This window comes from Tamandua tetradactyla, chromosome 22 (assembly GCF_023851605.1).
Source record: "Tamandua tetradactyla isolate mTamTet1 chromosome 22, mTamTet1.pri, whole genome shotgun sequence".
Classification (NCBI taxonomy): Eukaryota; Metazoa; Chordata; class Mammalia; order Pilosa; family Myrmecophagidae; genus Tamandua; species Tamandua tetradactyla.
Genome location: NC_135348.1, coordinates 22,976,063 through 23,003,001, shown reverse-complemented (window position 1 = coordinate 23,003,001; position 26,939 = coordinate 22,976,063). Strand labels below are relative to the sequence as shown.

The window sequence follows — 26,939 nt, the reverse complement described above, 5'->3', positions numbered from 1 at the left end:
AGCATCTACTGACGCCAAGGCTATTCCCCACTTACAGCTTCCAAACCCGCTTATCCGCTATTCAGGTTTTCAGCACCTGCAGTAAATCCGTGCCACTCCCACTCCGCTTCTCAAGACCGCCTGGCTTCCCAAGGCAGATTGGCTTCTCCAACTACGTCGTATCGGGGTCGCAACACAATGACGACAGTCGATCGTCATCTCGCTCTGCCTATCTCCAGGGCTCCGCCTCGCGCTCTCTGTCGCGCGCGCGCGTGCACGCACTGCGTCCCTATGACTAGAGCGAGGCGGCGGCCCAGAGCCGCCATTTTGGCCGGTGGCTATCAGAACACGTTGTGGGGCTGAGGAGTGAAAGCTACGGCAGATTTGGCCTCTCAGCGCCCCTCCACCAGGGGATCGTTTTGTCCAGGTAAGTGACTTGTTCAGAGTGGTTTGGCGGCTAGCTGTCTTCTCCCGTTACGGAGAGGACGTTCTCACAGACACTTGGATTAGGCCTCAGGTGGCGGCAGTGGAGACGGGAGCTGCGCGTGGCAGCCCGCTCCCGCGGGACAGCTGGAACCGCCCCAACGCGGGCGCGGCAGAGTGCGCGGGAGCGCTCCCCGACTGTTCTCGAACGGTGTCACCTGCACCCCCGCCAGGGGCTACGAGAATGGTCTTAGCTGCCATCCCTCAGCGCTCTTCACCGCCTCCCACACCCCCTTTAACTCTGTTCTCACGCTGGACTTAAACCTCTGAAAGGAAGACATCTTCAGAATTAAGCGCATCTCCTATTCTCCCCATCCCCCCGGCACAGATTAAGTATATATGTTTTCACGTGTGTGTATTAGATTGTGGAAAGTCGTACCCTTTTCTTCCACCATTTGGTGATTGTGGCATGAGTCATGGCATCTTGCCGCCATGAAGTCCAGAACTCCTTGTCCACTTGCAGTCTTTATAGAAATGATGACCAAACGTTGCAGATACCCTTAGAGCAACCTGTACTCGGCTGTAACTCGGATCGTCCCAAGTCATCTTGCGGTTGAACGCCTAGAGTTTTTTTGGTGGACTCTTACAGCACTTGACACTTTCCCCCTGGTGACTTTATTATTTAAACTCTTTGAAATCGGGGGTGATGCTTTTATTCAGAATGCCTTTATTTTTACTTCAGAGCTGCGTACATTGTAGGCTATTGGTATTTGTTGTGAGTGATTGGCTGCCAAAGCTGTATCCCCACATCCCATCAGTTTCGTAAACCTAATCTCTCTTTTGATGGGAAAATCGATGCGTGAGGAATAGGAACAACTCTCAAAACAACTGTTTTATTTTTTACTCTCTTCCATGCACTGCTATTTAGGTATTTATGATGGAGGCATTTGTGTTGCAGTCATTTGCCCCATATGCTGAGGATGTTCATTCTACCTAAGCCACCTAACAATAATGCTTAATCAATATTAACCCAGGGCTCTTATCCGCATTTGAACCATAAGGGTGTTTTGTTTTTAAGTTAAGTAATTTTGTTGCTCTTATTTAAAAATTTTTGTTTAGGGAGAGCATTTAATATAATTGCTGGAGGAAAAAGACCAAAAAAAGCCTATATAGTATATGTTTTGTGTTCCTTCTAAATGTCTTGAATTTAGACTCTGACATCAGATTGTGCACCACTCCCACTTATAAGTGTTCTATACGACTAATAACCTACAAAAAGCATGTTAGAATATTTTCATGTGATACCAGGTGTCATCATCTCACAGCAACCTTTTAAGTGCTTTTATACTGCATTATAATAAATAATTTTGGTCTTAAGATTCTAAGTACTTTCCATTTATGCCTCACTTCCTTTTTTCCTTATAGCTGGAAGAATGACAGTGAGGGTCATTGTTCTAATACCTATTTTGTACACAATTTATCTTCAGATCTGAAATATCTTCAAATCCCACTCTGTTTCTGCAAGTCTGGTACTTTAACCGCCCCCTCCAAGTTGCTGCACTGTATCTTTTTCATTGAAATTGAAAATAGGAATCTCTCCCCTCCCTAATTATTTGAAACATATGGAAAAATGAATTAATAGTATTTACACAGTTGATTGGCAGTTTTACAAATAATCCATATTCGTGTTTTAATTTATAAATGATCACTATTTTTACATAAATAATTTTATTAGCAGTCTCTGATATCTGCAGTCTTCCATAAAAATAGTTTAGTCACTTGGTTTTTAAAAGAGTTTGAAAAATTAGATGAAACAGTTTAATAGATTGATAAAAATAAAGTTTAAACAACTTCATAATAAAAGAAGCATCTCTTCATTATGCTCTTTCAAAGTAATTTATAGAAAAGCATTCAGTTTTTAAATAAAAAATTCATTGTACCCAGCTTTATTTATTTTAATAACTTACTAAAGAATCTTCAGTTTTTATGGAGTTGTCAATTCCAGAATCATAGCTTTTTTGTAGCAATTCAAAAGTCATTTTCCTCTGCCTTTCACAAGACCTGGACTGTACCAGTTTTTACAGGTTTTAAAGGAGTAAAAGTAAAGGTTTGTAGCATAGCCATGTTTATTGCATAAATGTTTATCTAGTTTTTCTTATTTTTAAGTCTCCTTTTGGGTGGGGTTTTGTTTGTGTTATTAGCAGTACGTAGTTTAATGGACAACTATGAGTACAAAATATGGGTCACTTACAGTATTTCTGAAGTTGTAATAACTTATAAGAACAGTTTACTGTATTTATTTTCTCATTTCCCGGAAATTTTTGAACTCCTACTGTGTGCTAGGCACTGTCCCAAACACCGGAATGAGCATATAGACCAAAATCTCTGCCCATGTGATGGGGAGTGCATTCTACTTGGAAAGAGAAAAAGTGTATGTGGAGAGAGAGAAAGAATATAAATACACATCACATATGAGAAATGTGTATATATACTCATTTATATAAGATATATAGCATCATATAGTAGAAAGAGCTAAACAGAGTTGTAAAGCAAGGAAGAGGTATAGAAAGGTAGTTGAGTACATTTTTTTATAATATAACCGGAGAAGATTCCCTGAGAAACTAGATATTAAAGACCTGAAGGAGAGAGTCATAAAACATTCTGGGGTGAATAGCATTATAGTCAGAAGAAACAGAAAGTGCTATGCCCTGAAGCAAAAACAAGCCTGGTATGTGCTAGGAACAGCAAGGAGCCAATGTGGTTTAGATTTAAATAGGGCCCTGGTTGGTGTAAATGATTACCATGAAATATTGGTCGGGTAAGGAGGGCAGCAAAGATAAAAAAGAGCTGAGGTACACAGTGGAAGTATGGTGGAATCTAGATAGTAAGTCCAGGGAATGGGGGGTTATCAAAGGATTGTTGGTTGTAATGTGCTATAGGGGTGAGCTGACAAGATAGGAGTGAGGATTGGAGAGTGGAGTTTTTTTAATTGACATTGTGTAAGGCTTGCAATAATTGGTAATGACTAAGTCTACAGTTGAACCACAGTAATGAGTGGCTTAGGTAGGATGGAAGACGAAATAATTGGAGGAGGGAAGTTAGTGAACTGAGAGGATGAACTATTGGAAGGATCATCTGTAAGCATGTTGAAATCACCAAGGATTATGATAGGAGCTATAGTAAAAAGAGTGAAAGTGAGCCAAGGGCTGAAATCTTCAGAGAATGAGGAGTGACCTGATGGTCAGTAAATGACTAAAACAGTCAGAGGCTGTGAGAGGCAAAGCTGGCTGTTTTTAGTGAGAAGGGAAGAATAATAGTCTGGTAGTAGCATTGAGGAGCAAGATCACTTATCCCTCTCCAAGCCTAATGATGTGAAAAAGGCTTCACAGATCTGTAATAGGAAGCAGCTGTCAAAAGTCAGGGTGGAGGATCACAGTCATCAACAGTAAAAAGCCAGTAGACTGTATTTGTAAATGATAGTTTTTGTCTCCTATAAATCTTGGCTTCAGGTTCTTCAGGTTCTTTCATTACATATTGAAGTTCACTTTGATCTTAACGCTATATAGTAGGTTCAGCTGTTGCAAATCAAGATTGTAAAAGCTTAAAAAATGTACATAGTGTATATATATATATTTATTTATAAATATAAATTTTTATATATTTATATATCATAAAATATATTTATAAATACATATATTTATATATAAATATATATATATTTATAGTATATATAAAAATGAACATATAATTAGTCTCCTCTTAATATTCCTTTGGCCATATCACAAGTTGCCAGAGAAATACAGTTTTCATTTTTTCCTTTTGGTCAGCATGATTGTCACAACCTTAATAATTATATGCCGTTTCCATCATTAGTGTCATTAAAGTCAGAAGGATAAGACATGAAGTAATGTTTTGTTTGGGGGAAGATAAAAATCTTTATCATTAGTTTTCATTTGTGGTCTTTCTATTTTATTGGTCTGTATTCATGTACTGATACCACAATTTTAATTATTGAGATCGGTTATCTTTTTTTTTAATCCCTTAGGTAAGGTTTTTCTGTCCCCTGTGCTCTTTATTCCATTTTCCTGACTATTATTAACCTTTTTTGTTTTGTTTTGTTTTTCTATAAGAGCTTCAGATTTGGTTTGTTAGCCTTCTTTTTTTCTTTTTTTTTTTTTTTTTTTTTTTTTTAAAGGGAAACATTTCCAAACATTTTCTTGCTTTATTGTATTTTGTTTTTCCGTTTTTGTTACATGGGCTGGGGCCGGGAATCGAACCGAGGTCCTCCGGCATAGCAGGCAAGCACTTTGCCCGCTGAGCCACCGCGGCCCACCCCTTTTTTTCTTTTTTAATTGAGATTGGATTGAATGTGTAAATTCAGGGAGGATTAAAATCTCTGATATTGATCTTATGTCTGTGTGTTTTGAACCTTCAAACACAGACAAAATATAATGTGTTTGTATCCTTTTGTTTATTACTAGTTCATTTCTTTTTTTGTTGCTATTGTAAATGGCACTTTCTCTTTTATTATATAAACTTTCTGTATATATGAAAAGTATGTATGTAAAATTTTGTTTTCTCAACATTACTGAATTATTTGTTTGTATTTGTCTTTTATTTGATTCTCTTGTATTTTTCAGATAATCATACATCTAAATATAATGGTAATTTATGTCCTCTTGTTTAACTTTTATGCTTCTGAATTATTTCTAACTGATTGTATTGAATTTGCCATAATTTTGTTAATTTTTCTTTTAATAGAAGGCCTGGATAGTCTTACTTTTCTACAGTTATGGCAGACAAGTTAACAAGAATTGCTATTGTCAACCATGACAAATGTAAACCTAAGAAGTGTCGGCAGGAGTGTAAAAAGAGTTGTCCTGTGGTTCGAATGGGTAAGCTGTTCTGTAAATCATCTAAGGATTAGAGGTTTTAAAAGACAAAAATTGGGTGGGCCATGGTGACTCAGTGGCAGAGTTCTCGCCTGCCATGCCAGAGACCCAGGTTCGACTCCCACTGCCTGCCCATGTTTAAAAAACAAAAAAAAAAAGACAAAAATTGGCATGATAGGTCTGTTTGGTTTTTTTCATTAGTTTCTTTAAAATATAAAGATAAGAAAGCCATTGTCTGTTATCATCTCTTATTGCTTTGTGACTAAATGATCCTGTTTTTTAAAAAATGAATTATAGAATAATGTATTAATATCAATGTTTAAAAGTTCATGAAATATGAAATCAAGGTAGAGTTCAGGTTACTGAGGTATTATAATACTAAAAAGTCCTGTAATTGCTTTGTCAAGGAGTAGGCACTGTTGTTATCTTTGTGTTTGATAGAATTTTTATCTCCCTCCCCCCCCCACCATGGGCAGGCACCAGGAATCGAACCCAAGTCTCCAGCATGGTAGGCGAGAATTCTACCACTGAGCCACCATTGCACCACCCTAGAATTTTTATCTTTAGAAGAGAGAGGGTATAATAGAAATGACTGTTCATAAGGTTTTACTATATTTTCAAGATTAAGTAAATTTCCAGCAATTCAGAGTTGAAGACTTGTTGGTGGTTTTTTTGTTTGTTTTGCGGGTTTTTTTGGTATGAGCAGGCTCCAAGAATCGAACCCAGGGCTCCAGCATGGTGGGCAAGAATACTGCCACTGTGCCACCATTGCACCGCCTATTTTTGGTAGTTTTTAAGGGCTATATTAAAATGATTATTATGTTAAAGCTACTAATGATGTAATTAGACTCATTAAATCTTAAAAGGAACATTAGATGTCATTTGTTATTTCCCAAGCTATTCAGAAATTCCATTTTTAATATCCCCAATGCCAGTTTGAATTTCACTTTCATAAATGACTACAAACCTTTTTGGAGCCTCAGTGATCTGCCTAATATATTTCATTCCTTTCTATGATGTGCCATTTCCAAGGCATATTTTGTTTTATGAATTAAAGATTTGTCTGCATCAACTTAGAAATAAAACTTTTTCAGAATCTGCCTTATTTATACTAGCATATTTTCTCCAGTATTAAATTTTTTAAAATGTATAACATCATCTCCCTATTGCCTGACAAAAGTTCTTGTATGCATTAATAAAGTCAGATATTTACCCCCACAAAATACTGATTTGGACATTATCTCAAATGTATTTCTTTCTGTGGCATTTCTTATTGAAAATCTCCTTCTGTATGGAAATTTGGAACCAGTGTTGCCTAAATAATGATGTTCAGAAAATCAGAAGATCAGGAAAAATGACTTAATTCTATCTTTTCCTTTACCAGGAAAACTATGTATAGAGGTTACACCACAGAGCAAAATAGCATGGATTTCTGAAACTCTTTGTATTGGTTGTGGTATTTGTATTAAGGTAAGTAATAATATTTTATTACCAGAGCAAATTTGTAATCTGAAAATTCCAAATGCATTGAATTATTTTTAAGGAGGCAAAATAAAGCCATGAATAAAGAATGTAAATTCAGGGAAATGATATTCTTATATCAGTAAGCTATTATTTAAAAGTTATCCTTGCCTTACTCAACCAAATTTAATTTCTTTTTTACCCTTTTCTGAGAAAGACATTCCAACATTTATCACCACTTTTGGAAAAAATAAATAGAAAAAAATTGTCATTTTATGTACATTTTTTTTCAGCTTCACATTTGTATTTATCTTTACATTAACAGCTTTTAAATACAGAAGTACACAGCCAAAAAAATTAAAATTTAACGTTATTTTTTATGCTGTCTTATACATTCTTCTATTGAAATTGTACTTTTTTTAAATACTTCTATTTTTGTTGCATCAAGTCATTTGATTGGGCTTTTGATTTATGAGTGATGAATTTCCGATATCAGTTTATAAATGAAATTTAAGAGCCAGTATGTAAGTTCTTAACTCATATATTTTTATTTGTAGGTAATATTTCATGAAAAGGAGCTTCATCAAAGCACAGAAACCATTCTCTTAATCACTTAAATGCATTATATGTATATTTTAAATTGGGTTCTGAATCCCTGGTTAAGTATCCAGAAAAATTTTATAGATTCCGGAAAATGTTTTCCTTTTGTTTTGGAAATATAAGCAGGAAACGTTCCTTTGAGCATATGTTTACTGTTTCTCATTAGAAGCTTACCTGTGTCCTAGGTGCTGAAAATGTATTTTTGAACAATATATTATTATTTATTCTATTTTCTTTCTTTGTCAGCTTTGGGTATCTGCTTTTGAGTGGCTAAAAAAAAGTACTAATGAAGTAAATCCTTATGGGGGTGGGGGGAATTTACTTTGCATACTTTCTGAACAGCAAGACATTTATAATACACCTCATTTATATAAACAATATGGGTTTTTTTTTTAATGTGGGGTTTTTTCCTTGTTGATTTACAGAAGTTTAAATTACTTGCATCATATAAGCCTTTTAGGTACATTGATACAAAGGATAATAGAAAATTTTGCTAAGTGAAAGAAACTTCATTGACAGAAAAAATGTAATTCATATAAAGAATTTTATTAGTTAGGATTATAGTATAGTAGTTAATTATAAGGTTGTTTCTTTATGTTCTTGTAACTTACAATAGAAATTCACTGAAATCTTTATACCCTGAGACTTTGAGTTGGTCCTCTGAGCTCATTGAACAGTTCTGCTTAATAGATCTCTTAATGTAAGGTTGCTTCTGTGTCATCTTTACTTAAATTTTTCTAGGCACATTACCTCTCTTATGGTCTTGCCATTCTTGTCTTTTGGACATTTATTTTACAGTCAGGTGTTATGCTTTTCAATAAGTAAATCTCTCCCTCTCCCTCTCTCCCTCTCTCCCTCTCTCCCTCTCTCCCTCTCTCCCTCTCTCCCTCTCTCCCTCTCTCCCTCTCTCCCTCTCTCCCTCTCTCCCTCTCTCCCTCTCTCCCTCTCTCCCTCTCTCCCTCTCTCCCTCTCTCCCTCTCTCCCTCTCTCCCTCTCTCCCTCTCTCCCTCTCTCCCTCTCTCCCTCTCTCCCTCCGGCTCTTTTTAATTAGTTGAAATGGAAGGATAAAACTCACAATGGAAGGACGTTAATCCTTACCATGTGCAAAGTGTTGTGCTAGTTTTGGTGAGATGTAAATATCCAAAAAAAAAGATACAGTACATTATCTTAAATGACCCTATAAGGTAAGTGAGGAAGCACACAAGAAGAGTATTGAAAGAAGTAAAGAGAAAGCTTGTGTGATAGACTGAATATGGACTTGTATCCTCAATGACCATTTTTTTGTTGACTCTTAATCTTGTCTTTAAAAATAAACTGAAATTCTATAAAGATTTTCAACAAGTATTAAACACTTATTAAATGTCTAGGATTTTGCCAGTCACTAGAGAGAATACAAAACTAGGTGATTTGATCCCACCTTCAAGGAACTTAGTTTTGTTCTTTTTTTTTATTTTTAAGTAAATTAGAAAAGGAATTTCACAAGCTAATGCATGGAAGATTGCTTATTTAAAACTTTTGATTGTATACATTTTAGTCGTATGTAGAGTTCTAAAAATAATACATAATTCTTTACTTTAAATAACAGAAATGCCCCTTTGGCGCCTTATCAATTGTCAATTTACCAAGCAACTTGGAAAAAGAAACAACACATCGATATTGTGCCAATGCCTTCAAACTTCACAGGTATATTCTCAAGTCAGCATTCTGCTTTAATTCAGTAAACGCTGAGTATTTGGAATTTTCCAAATTCCATTTGTACCTTTTAGCATCAAGGAAAAATGGAAAGGAATGCTATTAACCATCCACCAAAGAAAAAATACAGTATTATATGAAATTATGCAGGATCATACTGTATATGTCAGTCGTTCATTTTGGCTCATGTTAGAATTTCTTCAGGGATTTTTTTTTTAAACTACTAATGCCCTGGTTTTAGAAACCCAGGTTGGATTACATCTGAATCTCTTAGTGTACATTCTGTACTCAGGATGTTTTAAAAGCTCCCAGGTGATTCTAATATACAACCAAACTTGTGGATCACTAATGTACATAGTACCCGAATCCCCAAAATAGCTTTTTTTAGGAAACTTGTCTTCTATTTTGTTATCCATTAATCTTACAATCTACAGAGAATGTTATTCTGAATTTGGATATATATTATAAAGTTACAAGCAAGTCCTTAATTCTTTGAGATTTTTATCTGCTCAACATTAATATTTTTAATCTGGGAGTATAGATGTAACTAATAAAAAGATATCTCTCAACCTGCCAGCTTTAAGGGGCCTGCTGCAACAGGGAGAATGAAGTGGAATTTTTCTGGTTGATGTGGCACTTCTCTCCTTGTAAGTAAATGGCAGGCCAGGAAAAAAAAAAGTGTGAGGTTGCACCTGCTATGTAATTTTCTACCAAAGCATTTTGTTATACATTAAACCTAGTCTTATATGTAAAAAAAATAAATAAAAGACATATTACTTTAGAATGGATTTGAATGATAATTGAATAAATAAAATTTCAAGTGCTATTGGTCATGGATGCATTTCTAATAATTAACAATTTAAGTTAATCTTGGCTGTTTTTTCCCTAATGGTCAATAATATCTGACATATGTATCTTAGCTTATTAATGGATGCATGTGGAGTGCAAGTGCATTAAAATACAGCATTGTTGTATAGCTTTTTTCTTTCTGCCTAAGTCTGAGTTGTTTATTTTTGTACACTTAAAACAGGTTGCCTATCCCTCGTCCAGGTGAAGTTTTGGGATTAGTTGGAACTAATGGTATTGGAAAGTCAACTGCTTTAAAAATTTTAGCAGGAAAACAAAAGCCAAACCTTGGAAAGTATGATGTATGTATTAGCACTTTATAAAATAAAAATCGGGTTGGTTTTATGAGACTTTGAAGGGGCATTTGTATGTGTGCTTTTTGTTGTTGTTTTTTGTTGTTGTTGTTTTGGCATTCTTATTTTCAAGATTAGTGAAATTCTGGTGTATATGAAACTATTTCATTCCTTGTTAATTAAAATCTGTTTATGGCTTAAACTGGTAAGAGATATTGAGTCTTCATTTAAAATTAAATCTGTCTCCAATATTGAGATTAAAATAGAATCCAAAAGTATTATCTTTGGATATATGTTATATTTTGTATTGGTGAAAAACTTTTAGGGTGTTAGACTCTAGGTGAAAAAATATCTTTTTTGCTGCATACTACTTCTATAGAAGTCATCCTCCTTACGATTGTATTATTAATTTAAATTCAGATAATTGTATACTATTTTTCTAGGATCCACCTGATTGGCAAGAAATTTTGACTTACTTCCGAGGATCTGAATTGCAGAATTACTTTACCAAGATTCTAGAAGATGACCTAAAAGCCATCATCAAACCTCAATATGTGGACCAAATTCCCAAAGCTGCAAAGGTCAGTTGATTTTTAGGGGAAATTTATGTATTAGAAATGTTGATGAAGATATAAAACTTTATCAAAGTAAACTTATTTAACTTTGTAACTCTTGTTATTGAAGAAAAATAGGGGTAACATATGTACTATACATTATTTATGTTATTATGACAGGGGACAGTAGGGTCTATTTTGGATCGAAAGGATGAAACAAAGACGCAGGCAATTGTATGTCAACAGCTTGGTAAGTGTTTATTTTGTTTATGTGTTTTTAAAGGCCCTGAACTTAAGTCGTAAAGTTATACATCTTTTTAGGGATTACTGAAATGAATGAGAAAATCTCTAGTAATTGTTATAGTCACTTTTTATGATACTGTTTTCAATTGAAATATTCAAATCCAGGATCACATGTTGTATACAATCTGCATAGAAGAGGTATAATAAAACTCATAACATTGAGCACAATACTTCTCTGTTCTTTGTAGATTTAACCCATCTAAAAGAACGAAATGTTGAAGATCTTTCAGGAGGAGAGTTACAGAGGTTTGCTTGTGCTGTTGTTTGCATACAGAAAGCTGATATGTAGGTTCCATTTACCTCTTTTGTATCTCTTAATTCTTATTTAAAGTTTTTCATTGTAATGCTGATAATAAAGTAGTTTTGGGAGAAATTAACAGAGATAGTACCTAGGTTTAAGGTAAGATGTTAAACCAGCTGTGCATCCATCACCTGTTCTCTCTGATGTTATTTCTGCAGGGCCTTATGGGGGAGGTGGGGACTATTAGTTTAGATAACTAGTTAACAACTAGTGAATGAGTTCCAGAGCTTTTTTATACAATGGCAATTTAAAATTTAAACACCCTTTCTACATAAAAAGATTAAAGAGTAAAGCTTTCCAACTGGTCTAGTAAGCTTTTTAAAATAATCTTAAATTGAACATGAAGTCTTAAGCCCTAGATCATGGTAACATGCCATATGAAGGAGAAAAGAAGAATTGAAAAAGGCATATTTCTTTCCTACCTTCTATTGCCTCTCTTTTCCCAATTATTTATTGCTTCCATTTTTTACCCCATATCTACATTAGTATCTGTTCTAGTTTGCTAGCTGCTGGAATATGATATACCAGAAACAAAATGGCTTTTAAAGGGGGTAATTTATTAAGTTGCAGTTTTACAGTTCTAAGGCCATGAAAATGTCCCAATTAAAGCAGGTCTATTAAAATGTCCAAATTAAGGCACCTAGGGGATACCTTGGTTCAAAAAGGCCAATAAAATTCAGGGTTTCTCTCTCAAGTGGAAAGGCACATGGCAAATATGGCGACATCTGCTAGCTTTCTCTCCAAGCTTCTTGTTTCATGAAGCTACCCCAGGGATGTATTCCTTCTTCATCTCCAAAGGTCTGGCTGCATGTGTTCTCCCAGGTCTCCTGGTTCTGAAGCTTTCTCCAAAATGTCTCTTCTTTTAATGGACTCCAGTGAACTAGTCAAGGCCCACCTGGAATGGGTGGAATCATATCTCCCTCTAATCAAAGGCTAATACCCACAATTGGGCATGTCACATTGCCCTTCAGACAATCTAATCAAACCCCTAACCTACAGGCTGAATAGGGATTAAAAGAAAGACTGCCTCCACAGGTTGGGTCAGGATTAAAACATGGCTTTTCTAGGCCACATAATCCTTTCAAACTGGCACAGTATCCTATGTAGGCTAGCTTGACTTCACAAAGTGTTCAGTGAATTCTGTATCATGCTCTCCTTTCAGAAAACTATTTGCTTTATTACACCTGACTTTAGTTATTGAGAAAAGTTCTTTGAACTGCTTCAGACTTTATCAGAATATTTCTCATGAAGAGACTACCAGTTTATAAGATAGCCTAATCTAACAGTCTCTCCCCACATTTGGTATACTTTTCATAATTTCTTCTTCCTTCCACTTCTGAATAGAATACAAGTGTTTGCGTCATTGTGGTGTGGGCTTTTCATTATTATATGAAGGGATTTCTTGTTATTAATTCAGAAATTATCTATATTAAAGTGTTTTAAAATAACATTTAAGACACAGATCATCTGTGTCTCACAATTGTTTCATTTGCTTCTCTTATTCCCCCTTCCCCTCTGCCCATAGTTTCATGTTTGATGAACCTTCTAGTTACCTAGATGTCAAACAGCGTTTAAAGGCTGCTATTACTATACGATCACTAATAAATCCAGATAGGTAAGTACAAATCTGGTATGTATACCTGTGTTGTTTTCTATTTGGGGTGTTTTACAGATTTCTGAAGACTAAACACTGGGACTATCAGTGTCATGTACTTGTACATGCTTTCTTTTTTGACTGATTGGAGATACCACCTGAATTTCCTTTAACTAGAATAGGTCTTATTTGCAAACTTTATTTATTACTGTCTCTCTTTCTAGGGAGCCTAGAATATAGAGCCTATATGCAAATTTCATTTAAACTTTGGCATATACGTGCGGCTTTCTGGGATATATGACATATGTGTGGGATATTTGGCATAAATATGTGGCTTTACTGGTTTGTCAAATGAATGTGATATTCCCCTAAATACCACCCCCCCCAAAAAAAAACCTGTTTAGAACATTATTAGAATCAGCAGAGTAATTTCTGTTATTCAGGCTTGCCAAGCAAAAGACTTCCTAACCTTTTTTAAGTAATCACAACACTCTGTATTTATATGGTGCCTTAATATTTAAAGAGTTTTAAAATCCATTATCTAACTTGATCCTCATGGTAGTCTTTGGAGTTAGAATCTTTACGTGGTATTCCCATTTTAAAGATGAAGTTTAGGGTACAAAAGTTAATTGTTTGCTGTAGATGACAGATTTACTATATAACATAACTGTAACAAGAAACTAAGGTTTTTTTTTTTTAATTTAGTATTTTCTATACCATACTGCCTCTTCTTAGTTGCCGATTTAATAAACATCCTTTTAAATACACAGCTGATCTTAAACAAAAGCCAAGAAAAATCTTTAGGGAACTATAAATGAGAGGAAAGAGATGAGGGATGTTGCTTGTTCTAAGTCCTGGGTTTAATCCATTTGGGGATAAGAAGTAAGGCTTTGTATTGGATTATCACACATAAAATGTGAAGACCCTCAAAGGACTACTTTCTAAGCAAAAGGACAAATTGAAAACAAATAGCAAAAATTGCCTATAAGCATATGATGTCAAGGAAACATATCTGTCACTCATGAGCTCATTGAAAGTGAAGGGATGTCTCTCCTTCAAATCTCTATTCATGGTACAGCAGCTTATGTGGATATGGAGTTGAGATTTATATAACCAGTTTTGTCTAAGAAACTCCAAGCAGAAAAATCAGCATTTTAAAGATCATGGAATTTATAGCCCTGTGGGTACCTAACAAAAGCAGATATAAAACTACTCTGGAGGGATATTTATCAACCCAGATCTCAGGATTCCTATATGTAAAGCTTATGGAAGCTCAAATCCAGAATTAAAAATTAAAGGAGGAAATTTTATAAGTTTGTCAGTAAATACAGCATACAGCAAGATTAGACTTCTACAATCTTCAGATGGTATTTTGAAAGACACTATAAAATAACAGTATTTAAGATAAAGGCATAAAAGAGGGATTCAAAACCCTAAGAATGTGATAGCATTTGGTAAATGTTAAAAGCAAAAAACATTTAGAAATTAAAAGAATAATCATTGATGCTGGAAACTTACTGGACAGATTATACACTTTAGGGACACTGTAAAAGAGCATTAGACACCTAAAAAATTGATCTGAGGAAATAACCAGAAATCAGCAAAGAGAGAATATGGGGGGAAATATAGGAGGTAAGTTCAGAGATGTGGAGACTAGAATGAGAAGACTCTTATCTTAATAGTCTGAAAAATGAAGCCATGAAGTGGTCGTGGCTGAGATTTTTTCAGAATCGTCCTGTAGAGAATGAACAGTAAATCCCACTTGATACTTTAAATATTCTATCAGTGATAAAGAAACTTTCTTAAAGATACCAAATAATGTCTTATCTATAATAAAAAGAACTAAAAGGAAAATAATTTGCAGGCAGATAACATGTATTACAATATATAAATGCTCAGGCAAATAACACTTGAAAATAATGAAGTCATCGGGTGCTTATACCCTCTTGTAGTGCATAAAATTTAAAATTCAAAGGCAATCAGGAGCTGTCCTATATAGGAAGAATAAGAAAGTGAAATAAATAGCAGAGGTCTACATAGACCTCAGAATAAAAACTAGTGTTAGAAGAAATGCTACACAACTTGTTTCCTATTTTATGAGAGGGAAAGAGCCTTAATTGTAATAAGGATAACATATCAAGACGAATTAATTGACAAGTAGAGAAAATGATGGAATAAAATGGTTTTTGCCCATGTTCTAGGTCTTATTAATTGAAATACCTTTAAGTAATCTTTATGTAATGATAGATTGATGATTAAAAAAAAAAATCACAAGATACATATCACCATACTGAAATTGTACTTACATGTCAAGACATATGTTCAGTCTTTAATGCTATAAAAAGATTTTGGAGAGCAAATGTTTGAATAGACAGTAAGGAATAGAGGGTGGGTTGGAAAATAAAATCAGTAGTACAAGAGGTTTTATTAATTGCCTCTTAGAATATTGTCAGTAAGACTGCAAATCAGCAGACAACTCAAAATCAATTGTAGAGTAAATTGTCACAAAATAGATTTATTATGCTATAGAAATATTTTTTTAAATATATAGTGTTTCAGTCTAAATTCATTAAATAGGATCTCATATCTTCTCTGCTATGTATTTCCAGGGTTTAGTTGCTTTTGCAGTAAAACTAAATGTGTCTTAGGAAATCCTGTAATGTGTTAAATGAACAAAAAGTACACAGTAAATTATTCAATAATATCAAGATGTCTTTGTACAATTTAAATTTTCATCTCCATAATAAACTAATTTACTGGAAATTTTGCTTAACTTGTAAAAACTTTTCGGTTTTATTCTAATTTGTGGTCAGTTTAGAGTGGCAGGACAATTGAAAGTCATATGAAACCGTTCCATGCTTTGCAGAGCATATAGCTTTCCTGACTCTTGCCTACCAAATACCAGTAATGCCTCCTAATCATTGATAACCAAAAATGCACCCAACCAGAGAAACCATTGCTGTTGTAAACCACTGAACTAAATTAATACATAGTATTATTATATAAATTAATATAATTGTCCGTATATAATACATAATCGCTTCTGTAACAGAGTCATTTCTGTCTTATTTAGAGATAGGTCCAATCCACCTTGTTATGTGTATTAACCCTTTATAGGCATTTATTTCATAAGTATTCTGGGATAGTTTCATATAAATTGAAGGTTGAAGGATGAAAGAGCTTGCAGAATGGAGGATAAAAAATTTTATGGAAAGATTGGCAGTGATGATAGCATGTGTTCAAGTAAACAAATAGGAATACCTAGGTAGGGCTGTAGAGTTTTCACTGCTCTAGATTCTTAGTTGAAAGCAACATTTGGATAGCTATATAGTTTCGTTTACTAAACCCTTGTTACAACCAAATAATAAATAGCAAAAATGAACAAGGAATAGCAACATAAATATCATTGTATTTGGAGCTAGGGGAAACATTTATTATTCACCTATTCTGTGCTGTTTACTTTATGTATTGTCTCTTTTCATCTTCAGAGAACTCCATATCTAGTAGGACTCATAAATCTTCAAAGAAAGCATGTTCCAGATTTCTGTTTCTTCCCAAAACCTCAGATAACAGTGACTCATCTAAATTTTTTTACGTTTTGGGCTTCTGAATAAGCTCTACTTGAAGATGAGTCAGGCAGGAAGTTTTTTACTTATTATTATTATTATGCTTTTAAAGACAGTTAAAGACCACTGCATAATACTATACTGTTTTACACTGGGCCTTGAAGGAAGCAAAATATTTTAATGATTAAGGTAGAGAAGTATCCCACATAATGGCAGAATGCCGACATTGATAACCAGGGCAGGATGAATACCAGCTCACCCTGGATGATTTGCTATTTCTATTGATATATCACCATTGTGGTAAAAAACATTTACTCTTGTTTTCTTTTTCATATCAGACTTGCCCCCATTCTTTCTCTTTCCTTTTACCTGAGCCCTAGATTGCTGTGATAGCTTCCTAAAAATTACTGTGGTTCATCTCACCAGATTACTCTTTCTCAAATGATTTGGGTTTTTTTTTTCCATATCATTCTCTTATTCTAGAACTGCACTGAAGCCTCCAGCCATATATTACCATTTAAATTTTAATTGAAATGAAATAAAATGAAAAATTCGTTTCTTCAGTCACACTATGTCAGGTGCTCAGTGGCCACTTTCTATAGTCATATATAATCACCTTATATAATCATGACATTTGGTTGGACCAGAACTTACCCTTTCCCCATCGCTGATTAGCTTAAAGCCAGTTCTTCATCTGATAAGATAATAATTCAACAACTTTATTTAACACTTGTTTGGCACGCAGCACAAGACTAAAGATCATAGAGGCACTATAAAATGTATTACAAACCATCTTCCTCCACGATGTTTTTGGGCAGGTTATAGGGGTACACAAAAATAATAAAAGTTCCAGGTATTCAGCATTACGGAAATTTGAGAGCAGAGAGTTTTGCATTTTAGGAAGTGTTCCCACAAGAGGTAGGATTTGAGGTGGACCTTAAAGATAGAGTTGGAAGATTTGACAGGAGACCATGTGGACAGAAAGAATATCCTTTAGACAAAAAATGGATTATTTGGGAAACAAAGATCCATTATTCAGTGTTTCCTATATGTGAGTGAAGTAAGAGAAAGGTAGTATCTGAAGTGTTGGAAGGTCTTGAAAGAAAGACTAAGGATTATTTGTTGCATTACAAATTGAGAATCCCATCAGGAGACCTGGAAAAATTGAGATTTGTCAAAAGATTGCAGCAATATTGGAAGAAACGTCAGAGTGTGAACTAGAATTCAGGCAAACAAAAGGAAGAAATAGAGACATAAATACAAAATATTGCTGCAAAAGAATTCACAGATTTGGAAATTTAAACAGTGTATCATTGGGAACAAAATGAGTCTTTTTTTATGTGAGTGATGATTCCATTAATGTGGAGAATATATATTTGCAAAGGAAGCTTATAAATTGAAATCTGAGGTGTGTGCAGAACGTTTCTTTTTGAGCATCTCTAATTTGAAAATAGGAATAAAGTGCTTTATAAGAAGGGTACATGGCTATTTCTTACTAGCTTCTCCTCTAGGAATACTTCTCATCACTTCATACATATCTACCCATTTAAGATTCATTTAATATCCCATCTCATTCGCAAAGTATGCTAATACTCACCTATTTCCTTTCTGACTTTCACTGAATTTTATTATCTGTAAAATATATTTTCCCACTTAGTCTTTTTCTGTTGTTTCATATCTGTTCCTTGTCTGCCCCATCCTAAGTTGAAAGTCTTCATGTTAAGGATTCTGTCTGTCATCTGTTTCTCTCTGCCTGCCATACTGCAGCTAGCATGGGACAAGACAAGCAGAAAAACTTAATACATAAGTTGAATAGAATAATAAACAGTTTAAGCTACCTCTGAATTAAATCTATTACAATTATTTCTGCTTTGTAAAGTTTATTTAAAAGTATATTCATTATTTGCATTGGACATTTCATATAGTCAAACTATTTCATTTTGTTTCTTCCTTTTAGTTTCGGAAAAGTTTTAAATATGGATATTGATAATGAACCTTATTCGAAGATAATACTTCATGGCTTTTGTTCAATATGGTCTTTCACTTAACTTTTAAAAGTATTTGTTTTCCTGAAATTTATAACTGTAGTAAAGAGAAGTAGCTTATATAAGAGTTTTAGTTACTTATATATGATATGTAACATTTAAAAATCAAACTGTTTCAATTTTCAGATATATCATTGTCGTGGAGCATGATCTAAGTGTATTAGACTATCTTTCTGACTTCATCTGCTGTTTATATGGTGTACCAAGTGCATATGGTGTTGTCACAATGCCTTTTAGCGTAAGAGAAGGTAACTTCAAAACTGTTTCCACATACACTGCGTTTTCTTCCATTCTGGTGTTTAGAAAAATATATTATTGTTCATATGTAGGTTTATGTTGCTCTAAATATTAGTTGTCCAGAACTGTGATCTTTTGGAATTGAATTGCTCAAGGTTTTATTTATTTATATATATATATATATATATATATATATATATATATATATATCAGTTTAAGAAACATTTATTTCTTTTTGGAGAATTTTCTGTTGAGGTCGGTAGAAATTCATTAGCAGTTTCATTAATTTTTTCCCTACGTTAAAATTTTGTTCTGCAGCAGCATCATACTGTTTGTCATCTTCAAATTTACCCACTGATATTTTTTCATTGCACTGCTTTTTTACTTGTATTTTGCTCTATATTCTCTCCAGCTATGTCTTAAGCAGATAATCTAGAAGACCTATAAGGTCTTAATCTTGAACAAACTGCCATATTTTGTAAGCAAAATTTGTGTAGCTTTCTTTTTATTATTATTTTTTGTGTGTGAATCTATCTCATTCGAAAAGGTAGTTTTTTACTTACCTAAAGCACTCTTTTTAGAAAAAAAATTTATAATGCATCATACACTTTGAATAAAAAGGTGCTGTTGTAGCTTTTCTAGTTTATTAAAAAACACAAATATTTTAAGATGTAGGGAGGAATTGCTAAAACTTAATCTAGTTGTACATTTGAGATAGACAGGTTCATATTTTAAAGAAAAATTTATGAGATTATGCCCTGCCCAGTTTTCTTGCCAGTAGTCTTAAGAGATGATGTCAAAACCAGTTATTCTTTACTCTTTTCAGTTAACATACATTTATAGAGTACCCACTCTATAACATACATTAATTCTAAAGTCAGGTTCATGAAGATATGGGCACATGGCAATCATTCTTCCATAATTAGAGTTATAAATGCCGTGTCTAAAAGCTGTCCCATTCAGAAAATGGTTCCTGGTGAGATTTTTATGTCCCTCCTTTGTTCAATAAGTAAGAAACTACAATTCATCTTTCTGCTTTCCTTTGATATGCTAAAATTAATGGAATCTATGTAAATGCTCTGTGAATGGTAAAGCTAATCACAATTTGTACTCATTTTTAAATTGAGAAAATAAGTATTGCAGTAGGAATATAAAGAGTGACTTGCTGTGTTATTGAGCAGAAGTTAAAGCCTTCATTTTCTTACCTGATGAATTAGGCACTTAGTTTAAATGACCACTAAGGTTCCTTCACGTTTTTAACTTAATTTTTGCTTTTAATTTTTAATCTCACAATAATAGTTTTTAAGTAGTTTATGATCCAAAATCATATGCTCATTTTGGCAGAATAAACGTATCTCTTCATTTGTTCTGTGAGGAAATATTTATTGAACACCTATGTGCTAAATTGGGGATACAATAGGAAGTAAGATGAAGACCCTGCCATCGTGGATCTTAACAGTTTTAGTAGGGAGGGATTCTCATATTCACTGGTTTACTTTCAGTTACCAAAATGTTTAGGTAATAGTACTTGCTTTGTACAGTGATACCAGAAAAACACATTAAATAAAGTTTTAGCTAATTATTCAGTTTATTTTGAACCTGCAAAATAAAGTTGAAGAAAAATGCAAAAAACTAACTTCAAAGTGTATGATTATTCCCCATCTGAAAACTTAATACCCATAAGTTACATAGTTTATTTTTTTAATTATTCCTCAGGCTAGTATTTTACATCAATCTACAAAAATATTCCATTCCTATCTAGTTGCCATTTAAATTGCAGTATTTTATTTAAAAATAAAACAAATGATATGCCATGTTTACACTACTTTTACATAAAACCTGATGTAAAAATCCTTACATAAAAATCATGTAGCATAATGAAAAGATGCACTACTTTTGTGTGTATATATATACTGAAAGTATATATGCACGAGTTATTTAAACTTGTGTTAGGAACATGAAACATCATGTTGTCACTTCATAGTATACAGACTGCATGTTATAAAAAAATCCAGATTTAAAATCCCAAACATACATCCCCAAGAGCCCAGTTTTTTGCTTTAATATGATTTCTTGCTTTAGAAAAATTTTAGCCTCTAATTGATCTATACTAACTTATTTATATTGGCTTTCTTTCCAACAGGCATAAACATTTTTCTGGATGGATATGTTCCAACAGAAAACTTGAGATTCAGAGATGCATCACTTGTTTTTAAAGTGGCTGAGACAGCAAATGAAGAAGAAGTTAAAAAGATGTGTATGTATAAATATCCAGGAATGAAGAAAAAGATGGGAGAGTTTGAACTAGCAATTGTAGCTGGAGAGTTTACAGATTCTGAAATCATGGTGATGCTGGGGGAAAATGGTAAGTTTTGCTCATTTTGTGATACTTGAAATTGTTCAGTCACAACTGTAATTATTCCATTAAAAAACGAGTTAGTTATAGGGTTAAGAGTGCTTGCTTGTTCCATCTCTCTTTGGAGCTTTCCTAATTAGAAATTCAGGTTGCCTGCCTTTGTAAATAGCAGAAATAACTGCATTATCAGCATTTTTAATATTAGTTTACATCATAAATGTAGTTGTGAGATAAATTTGACTATCAAATAAGTGACATTACTTTAATGACTTTTTTTTGAAGTTATATTTATATGGTAATCTTATAGCTTATAAAACTACTGTAGAAGAAAACTTCTATACAAACAAATTTCTCAGTTAAAACCAAGTAGGAGGGGGTATGTGGGTAGTTCAGTGGTAGAATTCTCACCTGTGTGGGAGACCCAGGTCAATTCCCAGACCATGCACTTCCCAAAGAAACCAATAAAAACAAACAAAATTCAATAAATGGTGCTGCAATGACGGGCTACTCACATGAAAAAAAGAATGAAATGTGACCCTGCCATACAGCATACAAAAAAAAAACAAGTAGGATATACTGGTTTACTCTAAATGTGAAGCATCCTTCAGGTCAACGTGTTCTATATTGTGTTACCAGGCACTGGTAAAACGACGTTTATCAGAATGCTTGCTGGAAGACTTAAACCTGATGAAGGAGGTACTTTTGTAATATTGAATCTTTTCATTCTGTTCCACATGGTAAACTTTAAAGGTCTGGGCAGTTTTCAGTATCTGTCTTGTTTGCATTATTTTGCAGGAGAAGTGCCAGTTCTAAATGTTAGTTATAAGCCACAGAAGATCAGTCCCAAATCAACTGTGAGTTTTTTTTGTTCTTTCATGATTAGAGAAAATTTTCTATATTTGCCTATAGCTTTAGTGTCCTCTACTGTGTCAGAATTCTTCTCATTAGATTCCATACAGTTTTATCCAAAGTGGCCAGAAAGTGGCCCTTGATTCATTTCCAGTTATTAGAAGGAAGCTTTTAAGATCTCCTTGTCATTTTCCAAAGTAAACCTTTAAAAAACCTGAAGGGTTTTGTCTTGCAAAACTTTCTTCAAGAAAGTGAAAACACAACCCACCAGAGCAGGAGAAAATATTTGCATACAACTAATGAAAAATTTGTATCCAGAATATATAAGAATGATCTTACAACTCAATTTAAAACTTGGCTAAACTAATGCAAGTTTATAATAGGAGGCCTGGGTATATATTAACTATTTTCTGTATAGTTTTTCTGTAAACCTATAGCTTCTCTAATTTAATAAAAAATGCAAAAAAAAACCAGCAAAGGTTTTGATCAGAAACATTTTTCCAAAGAACATAACACCACTGGTCAATAAAGCACATGAAAAGATGATCCATATCATTAGTCATTAAGGAAATGCAAATTAAACCACACTTCACATCTACCAGGATGGCTATCTGTAATCAAAAATATAAGTGTTGGTACTGAGAATTTTTTGGTAGCAAACCGATAAGCTTTTGCTCCGGAGCTTAACTTTCCCAAGATTCATAAATAGAAGAGTTCTGTACTGAAATGTATTTAAATCCTTTTTTCTTTTACAAATAGGGAAGTGTTCGCCAGTTACTACATGAAAAGATAAGAGATGCGTATACTCATCCACAATTTGTGACTGATGTAATGAAGCCTCTGCAAATTGAAAACATCATTGACCAAGAGGTGCTCTGAAGTATTTTTTGTTTTTTAAACTTTTAAACCATGTGGAGGCACATGGTTCACTAAAATTCTTCTCCAAATAGGTGCAGACGTTATCTGGTGGTGAACTGCAACGAGTAGCTTTAGCTCTTTGTTTGGGGAAACCTGCTGATGTCTATTTAATTGATGAACCGTCTGCATATTTGGATTCTGAACAAAGATTGATGGCAGCTAGAGTTGTCAAACGGTAAATATTGTGCCCATGCAAGTATTACTTGTACAGGCCTATAGGTGTGCTTAATATAACATTTGAATGTTTTAGATAATAATCTATCGTATTTTTCCAAAATTGTCTTGTTTTAGTTTTATACTCCATGCGAAAAAGACAGCCTTTGTTGTAGAACATGACTTCATCATGGCCACCTATCTAGCAGATCGGGTCATCGTTTTTGATGGTGTTCCATCTAAAAACACTGTTGCAAACAGGTAAAATTACTTTTATAAAACATGCAAAGCTAATTATAAGTTCTAACAAATAGGAAATTGTTACATTTAAATTTTCCAATAAATTCATAAACATTAAAGTCATACTTTAGTTTAAGAGATAGGAAAGAGATAATCAGAAATTCTAGACATGGTTCTGTGATTCCCAAGATCATTCATAGTAAATACTAGATGAGACTATGTAGAATAAGTAGCTTTCAAACTATATTCTAATATGGAACTCCTGAGCCAGGGGAATAAGCATACAGAGATCTGTGCCCCTCACCTTTTCTTTCGTCTGAACTTTTATGTGCTTCATTATTTGGATTTCCAAATAAGATTCATTTGGATTTTATTTTTGCAAGCAATTTGTTGAAAACTATTGATTTTAGTACAAGACAAATAAAGAAAATTATATGATTACATAACTTACACTGATGGTAGAACTATAACCAAATATCTGATCTTTATCAGTGTTAAATTTAATAACTTTTTCCCTTTTCTCACCCTCATTTTTCCTTACACTGACAGAGGGCCCTTGCGTATATAGAGAAGCTAAACACTCCAAATCAGTTGATTGGAAATTTCTTATACTTTTAGTGCTAAAACTTTGAATTAGGCTGAATCATATAAATTATCCATATTCAACCTTTTTTTTTTTCTATAAAAAGAGTAGATTCATGTGGTTCCAACATAACAGTGTTTTCTGGTATAGAATGGATATGCCACTAGAGTAATTCAGGAAATAAAAGTACTGAGCTTCTTCCCAGAAATCCTTTTTTTTTTTTTTTTTTTTCATTTTAAATACGTATAACAACTGTTGAGAATTATTTGTTTCTTGAAGAGTTATAGGAATTTCTTAGAATATATAAAGTTTATTTATTTAAATAATTATTTCCCCTTTGTATTTATAAAGTGCTTAAAATATTCCACATATATGGGATGAGTTTAGTATGATTTAAGAACTAGCTTAAGAGAACAGTAAAAAAATATAAAAAATTTTTAAAGAAGTTTTCTTACAGTAAAACTGGACAGAAATACATATCCCCTCCAATTTCAAATTTCTAATGTAAATGTTAAATTCTTTCTCCCCTAAAATTCCTATAGTAAATCTCCTATTAGTGATATTTTGGCTTTTCTAAAGTAGGATGTGTCTTAAATGTGTCTTTTCCCATATCAGAAACACAGGTTATACTGTATATATGCTTGGCACAAAAATATTATAGTCAAGCAAATTATATAGTCCAAAGCAAAGCCATTTCTAAATATAAGATTTATAATATGCTATGATTTTACTATTATCCAGGCAATTTATGATTGGGGAACTAGAGGGAACAAAGATTCTTAATACTCTTCATCCCAAAAGGTGAAAAATTTAAACACAGTTAATCTTTTTTTCCTTTTCCTAGTCCTCAAACCCTTTTAGCTGGCATGAATAAATTTTTGTCTCAGCTTGAAATTACATTCAGAAGAGATCCAAACAACTATAGGCCAAGAATAAACAAACTCAACTCAATTAAGGTATGCAGAAAAACAATCTTAAATCACAGATAATTTCTATTCAATGTTGAACAATTGATTGAAAGGCATTTTTCATATTGGAAAGCTGTTTCTTTAAAAATACATGTATGATATTTTCACTAATTCTAATGTTCATATTTTTCACATTTTAATATTTGAATGGCATATTTCAGTTTGTTCGACAGCTATTGTGATGATCTAGTCTGAATATTTGTCTTTAAGAAGGCAAAAATCTCTTGGTCACTCAAAGAAAAAGTGAATAAATTTTAAAAGCATTTCTACCATTCTTGAAATCCCCTTTCAGTGCCTTCTTAGAATGTTTGCATTTCATGGCCCTCTATCCATCATCCTTAATATTTATAAGCTTTAGAAGTATGTTGAAGTATTGTTCTGTAGCAGTTTACTATTTTCATTTTTATACTCGAGCTTTGCTACTAAGCAGTTAGCTCTTAAAAAGGCAAAGACAAATTCGTTTTACTCATCATATTCTTAACTAGCTAATACAATGTCTGAATACTTTAGGCTTTCATTATGTTTTCTAAGTGATTGTTGTTACTCCTTGGTCAGGATTTTAAAAATGGCATGTTCTGTCTTAGCTTTCAGAAGTTTCTCAATTCCAAAAAGCATTTTAAATATAAAAGAGGAACAAAATTGTCCAATTTTGTACACCTTAATTTTCCCAGAAATTTCTTCAGAAGTGTTATACTTTGTATTATCATTTTTTGGGTAGAGACTCACGGTTCAGTCCCCTGTTCAAGTACAGGCGTCTCTGTGCCTGTTAATCATTTCTATATGCCCACTTTTCTTAAACAGTCATACTTTAATCCTAATAAGGTTTAGGCAGGTAGGTAGATGGATCATTATTGACCAGTCTGTAAACAGTACTACTTGTATATACATTTTGGGCAATAGCCATTTCTCAAACTTTCTGGCCAGACGCTTAAAGTTGGAATTAAAATGGAATTTGAATAAGTTTTCCCAGAAATTTATCCTAATACATAGCATAATTTGATATGTGTGAATTAGGTGTCTTAAATAAAGGGGCTTTGCTTGAGTTGGAGCAAATGAAGTATTTTAGTAATACTGCTGTTTTGCCCTGGGGCTGGGGCAAAACAGCAGTATAACTGTGGTGTTACCACAATACCAGTGTGGGGGTGGAGATAGTCATTGTGCCTTTAAGTGTTGAACAGGGAATATCCAGAAGTAAATGGTGTATGGGAGGTTATGCAGAGGATATTATTGTATCATCTCTTAATAATACTTTGGTGAAAGTCTACATAAACAAGAATGAGTTGCTGATTTTGGCTGTTTCTCCATTTCATTTTCTAGGATGTCGAACAAAAGAAGAGCGGAAACTACTTTTTCTTGGATGATTAGACTAAATCTGAGAATATTGATAAGCCATTTATTAAAAGAAACATTTATTGTAATGTTGTATAAAATTTTAATCAGGTTTTATGCCCCACATACTGTGGACCTTGAGGTGTAATTTCCATCAAAAGCCAGTTGTGTTGTGAGTTGTAGTCTGAACACAGGAGTTGCCACTTTTCTGTTCTTGGTGACAAATCCCTTTTTGTGCATATCACTTTAAAATGAAGACATTTCAAATTATATAAATTACCTCCAAGTTTTTATGATGTATGGGAAGATTTTCAATAGATGTATTATATTCATGTACCAAATGATGACCCATATTGCCCCATTTTAAAAAATCTTTGAGAAACGTTTTCTGTACTTATACGGTCTGCCACATATGCCAGTATAATGAAACAGCCCTTGTTTTAAAAGCCAGTCTAAGACTCCACTTAATGAGATTTGATAAATAAACATCTATCGAGATTATAATTTATTTGTTCTCAGTCTTTGCACCCTATTGCCTATGTATTACTTTCCAAGGAAGATTATCTACTACAAAACACTGTTGTCAGAAGATGGGTATTTGTTACTAATTTAAGCATTGTTTTTAAATGTTTTTTGGTGCTTTTGAACATTTATCAAAAAAAAAATCTATAAATACATGAATGAAAAATTCAAATTTAGAAGTATATGGAATAAAAATTATCTCCCTTTTCATATTATTAAATGCTGGGAGCCAAAG

The 26,939-nt window shown here is 33.5% G+C and overlaps 2 protein-coding genes across 6 annotated transcripts in view; one reads left to right on the top strand and one right to left on the bottom strand.

Annotated features, from left to right (window-relative positions):
* Nucleotides 1–543, bottom strand: part of ANAPC10 (anaphase promoting complex subunit 10) — a 218,519-nt gene extending 217,976 nt beyond the window's left edge. The window contains exon 1 of one of the 5 annotated variants that reach the window (XR_013167480.1): nucleotides 77–542. The gene's annotated coding sequence lies outside the window, so the exon portion shown is untranslated. Of the gene's footprint in view, nucleotides 1–35 lie in introns of all 5 variants that reach the window. The other 4 variants (XR_013167479.1, XM_077139920.1, XM_077139921.1 and 1 more) reach the window with 4 other exon arrangements.
* Nucleotides 248–26,686, top strand: ABCE1 (ATP binding cassette subfamily E member 1). The gene is made up of 18 exons (XM_077139918.1): nucleotides 248–406; nucleotides 5,164–5,297; nucleotides 6,679–6,764; nucleotides 8,941–9,038; nucleotides 10,078–10,195; nucleotides 10,630–10,767; nucleotides 10,921–10,990; nucleotides 11,232–11,328; nucleotides 12,870–12,959; nucleotides 18,676–18,797; nucleotides 20,930–21,151; nucleotides 21,779–21,838; nucleotides 21,938–21,996; nucleotides 22,751–22,861; nucleotides 22,942–23,084; nucleotides 23,201–23,323; nucleotides 24,730–24,841; nucleotides 26,171–26,686. The coding sequence occupies exons 2-18, from the start codon at nucleotides 5,195–5,197 to the stop codon at nucleotides 26,216–26,218; spliced, it is 1,800 nt and encodes a 599-aa protein (XP_076996033.1). The 5' UTR covers nucleotides 248–406; nucleotides 5,164–5,194; the 3' UTR covers nucleotides 26,219–26,686.
* Nucleotides 26,687–26,939: the final 253 nt, after the last annotated feature.

Bases quoted from the DNA above. Each gene is read 5' to 3' on its own strand.
- ABCE1 (XM_077139918.1), top strand. From the start codon at position 5,195: ATGGCAGACAAGTTAACAAGAATTGCTATTGTCAACCATGACAAATGT. The intron at 5,298-6,678 runs GTAAGCTGTTCT...TTCCTTTACCAG, and splicing joins TTGTCCTGTGGTTCGAATGG to GAAAACTATGTATAGAGGTT. The intron at 22,862-22,941 runs GTGCTCTGAAGT...TTCTCCAAATAG, and splicing joins AAAACATCATTGACCAAGAG to GTGCAGACGTTATCTGGTGG.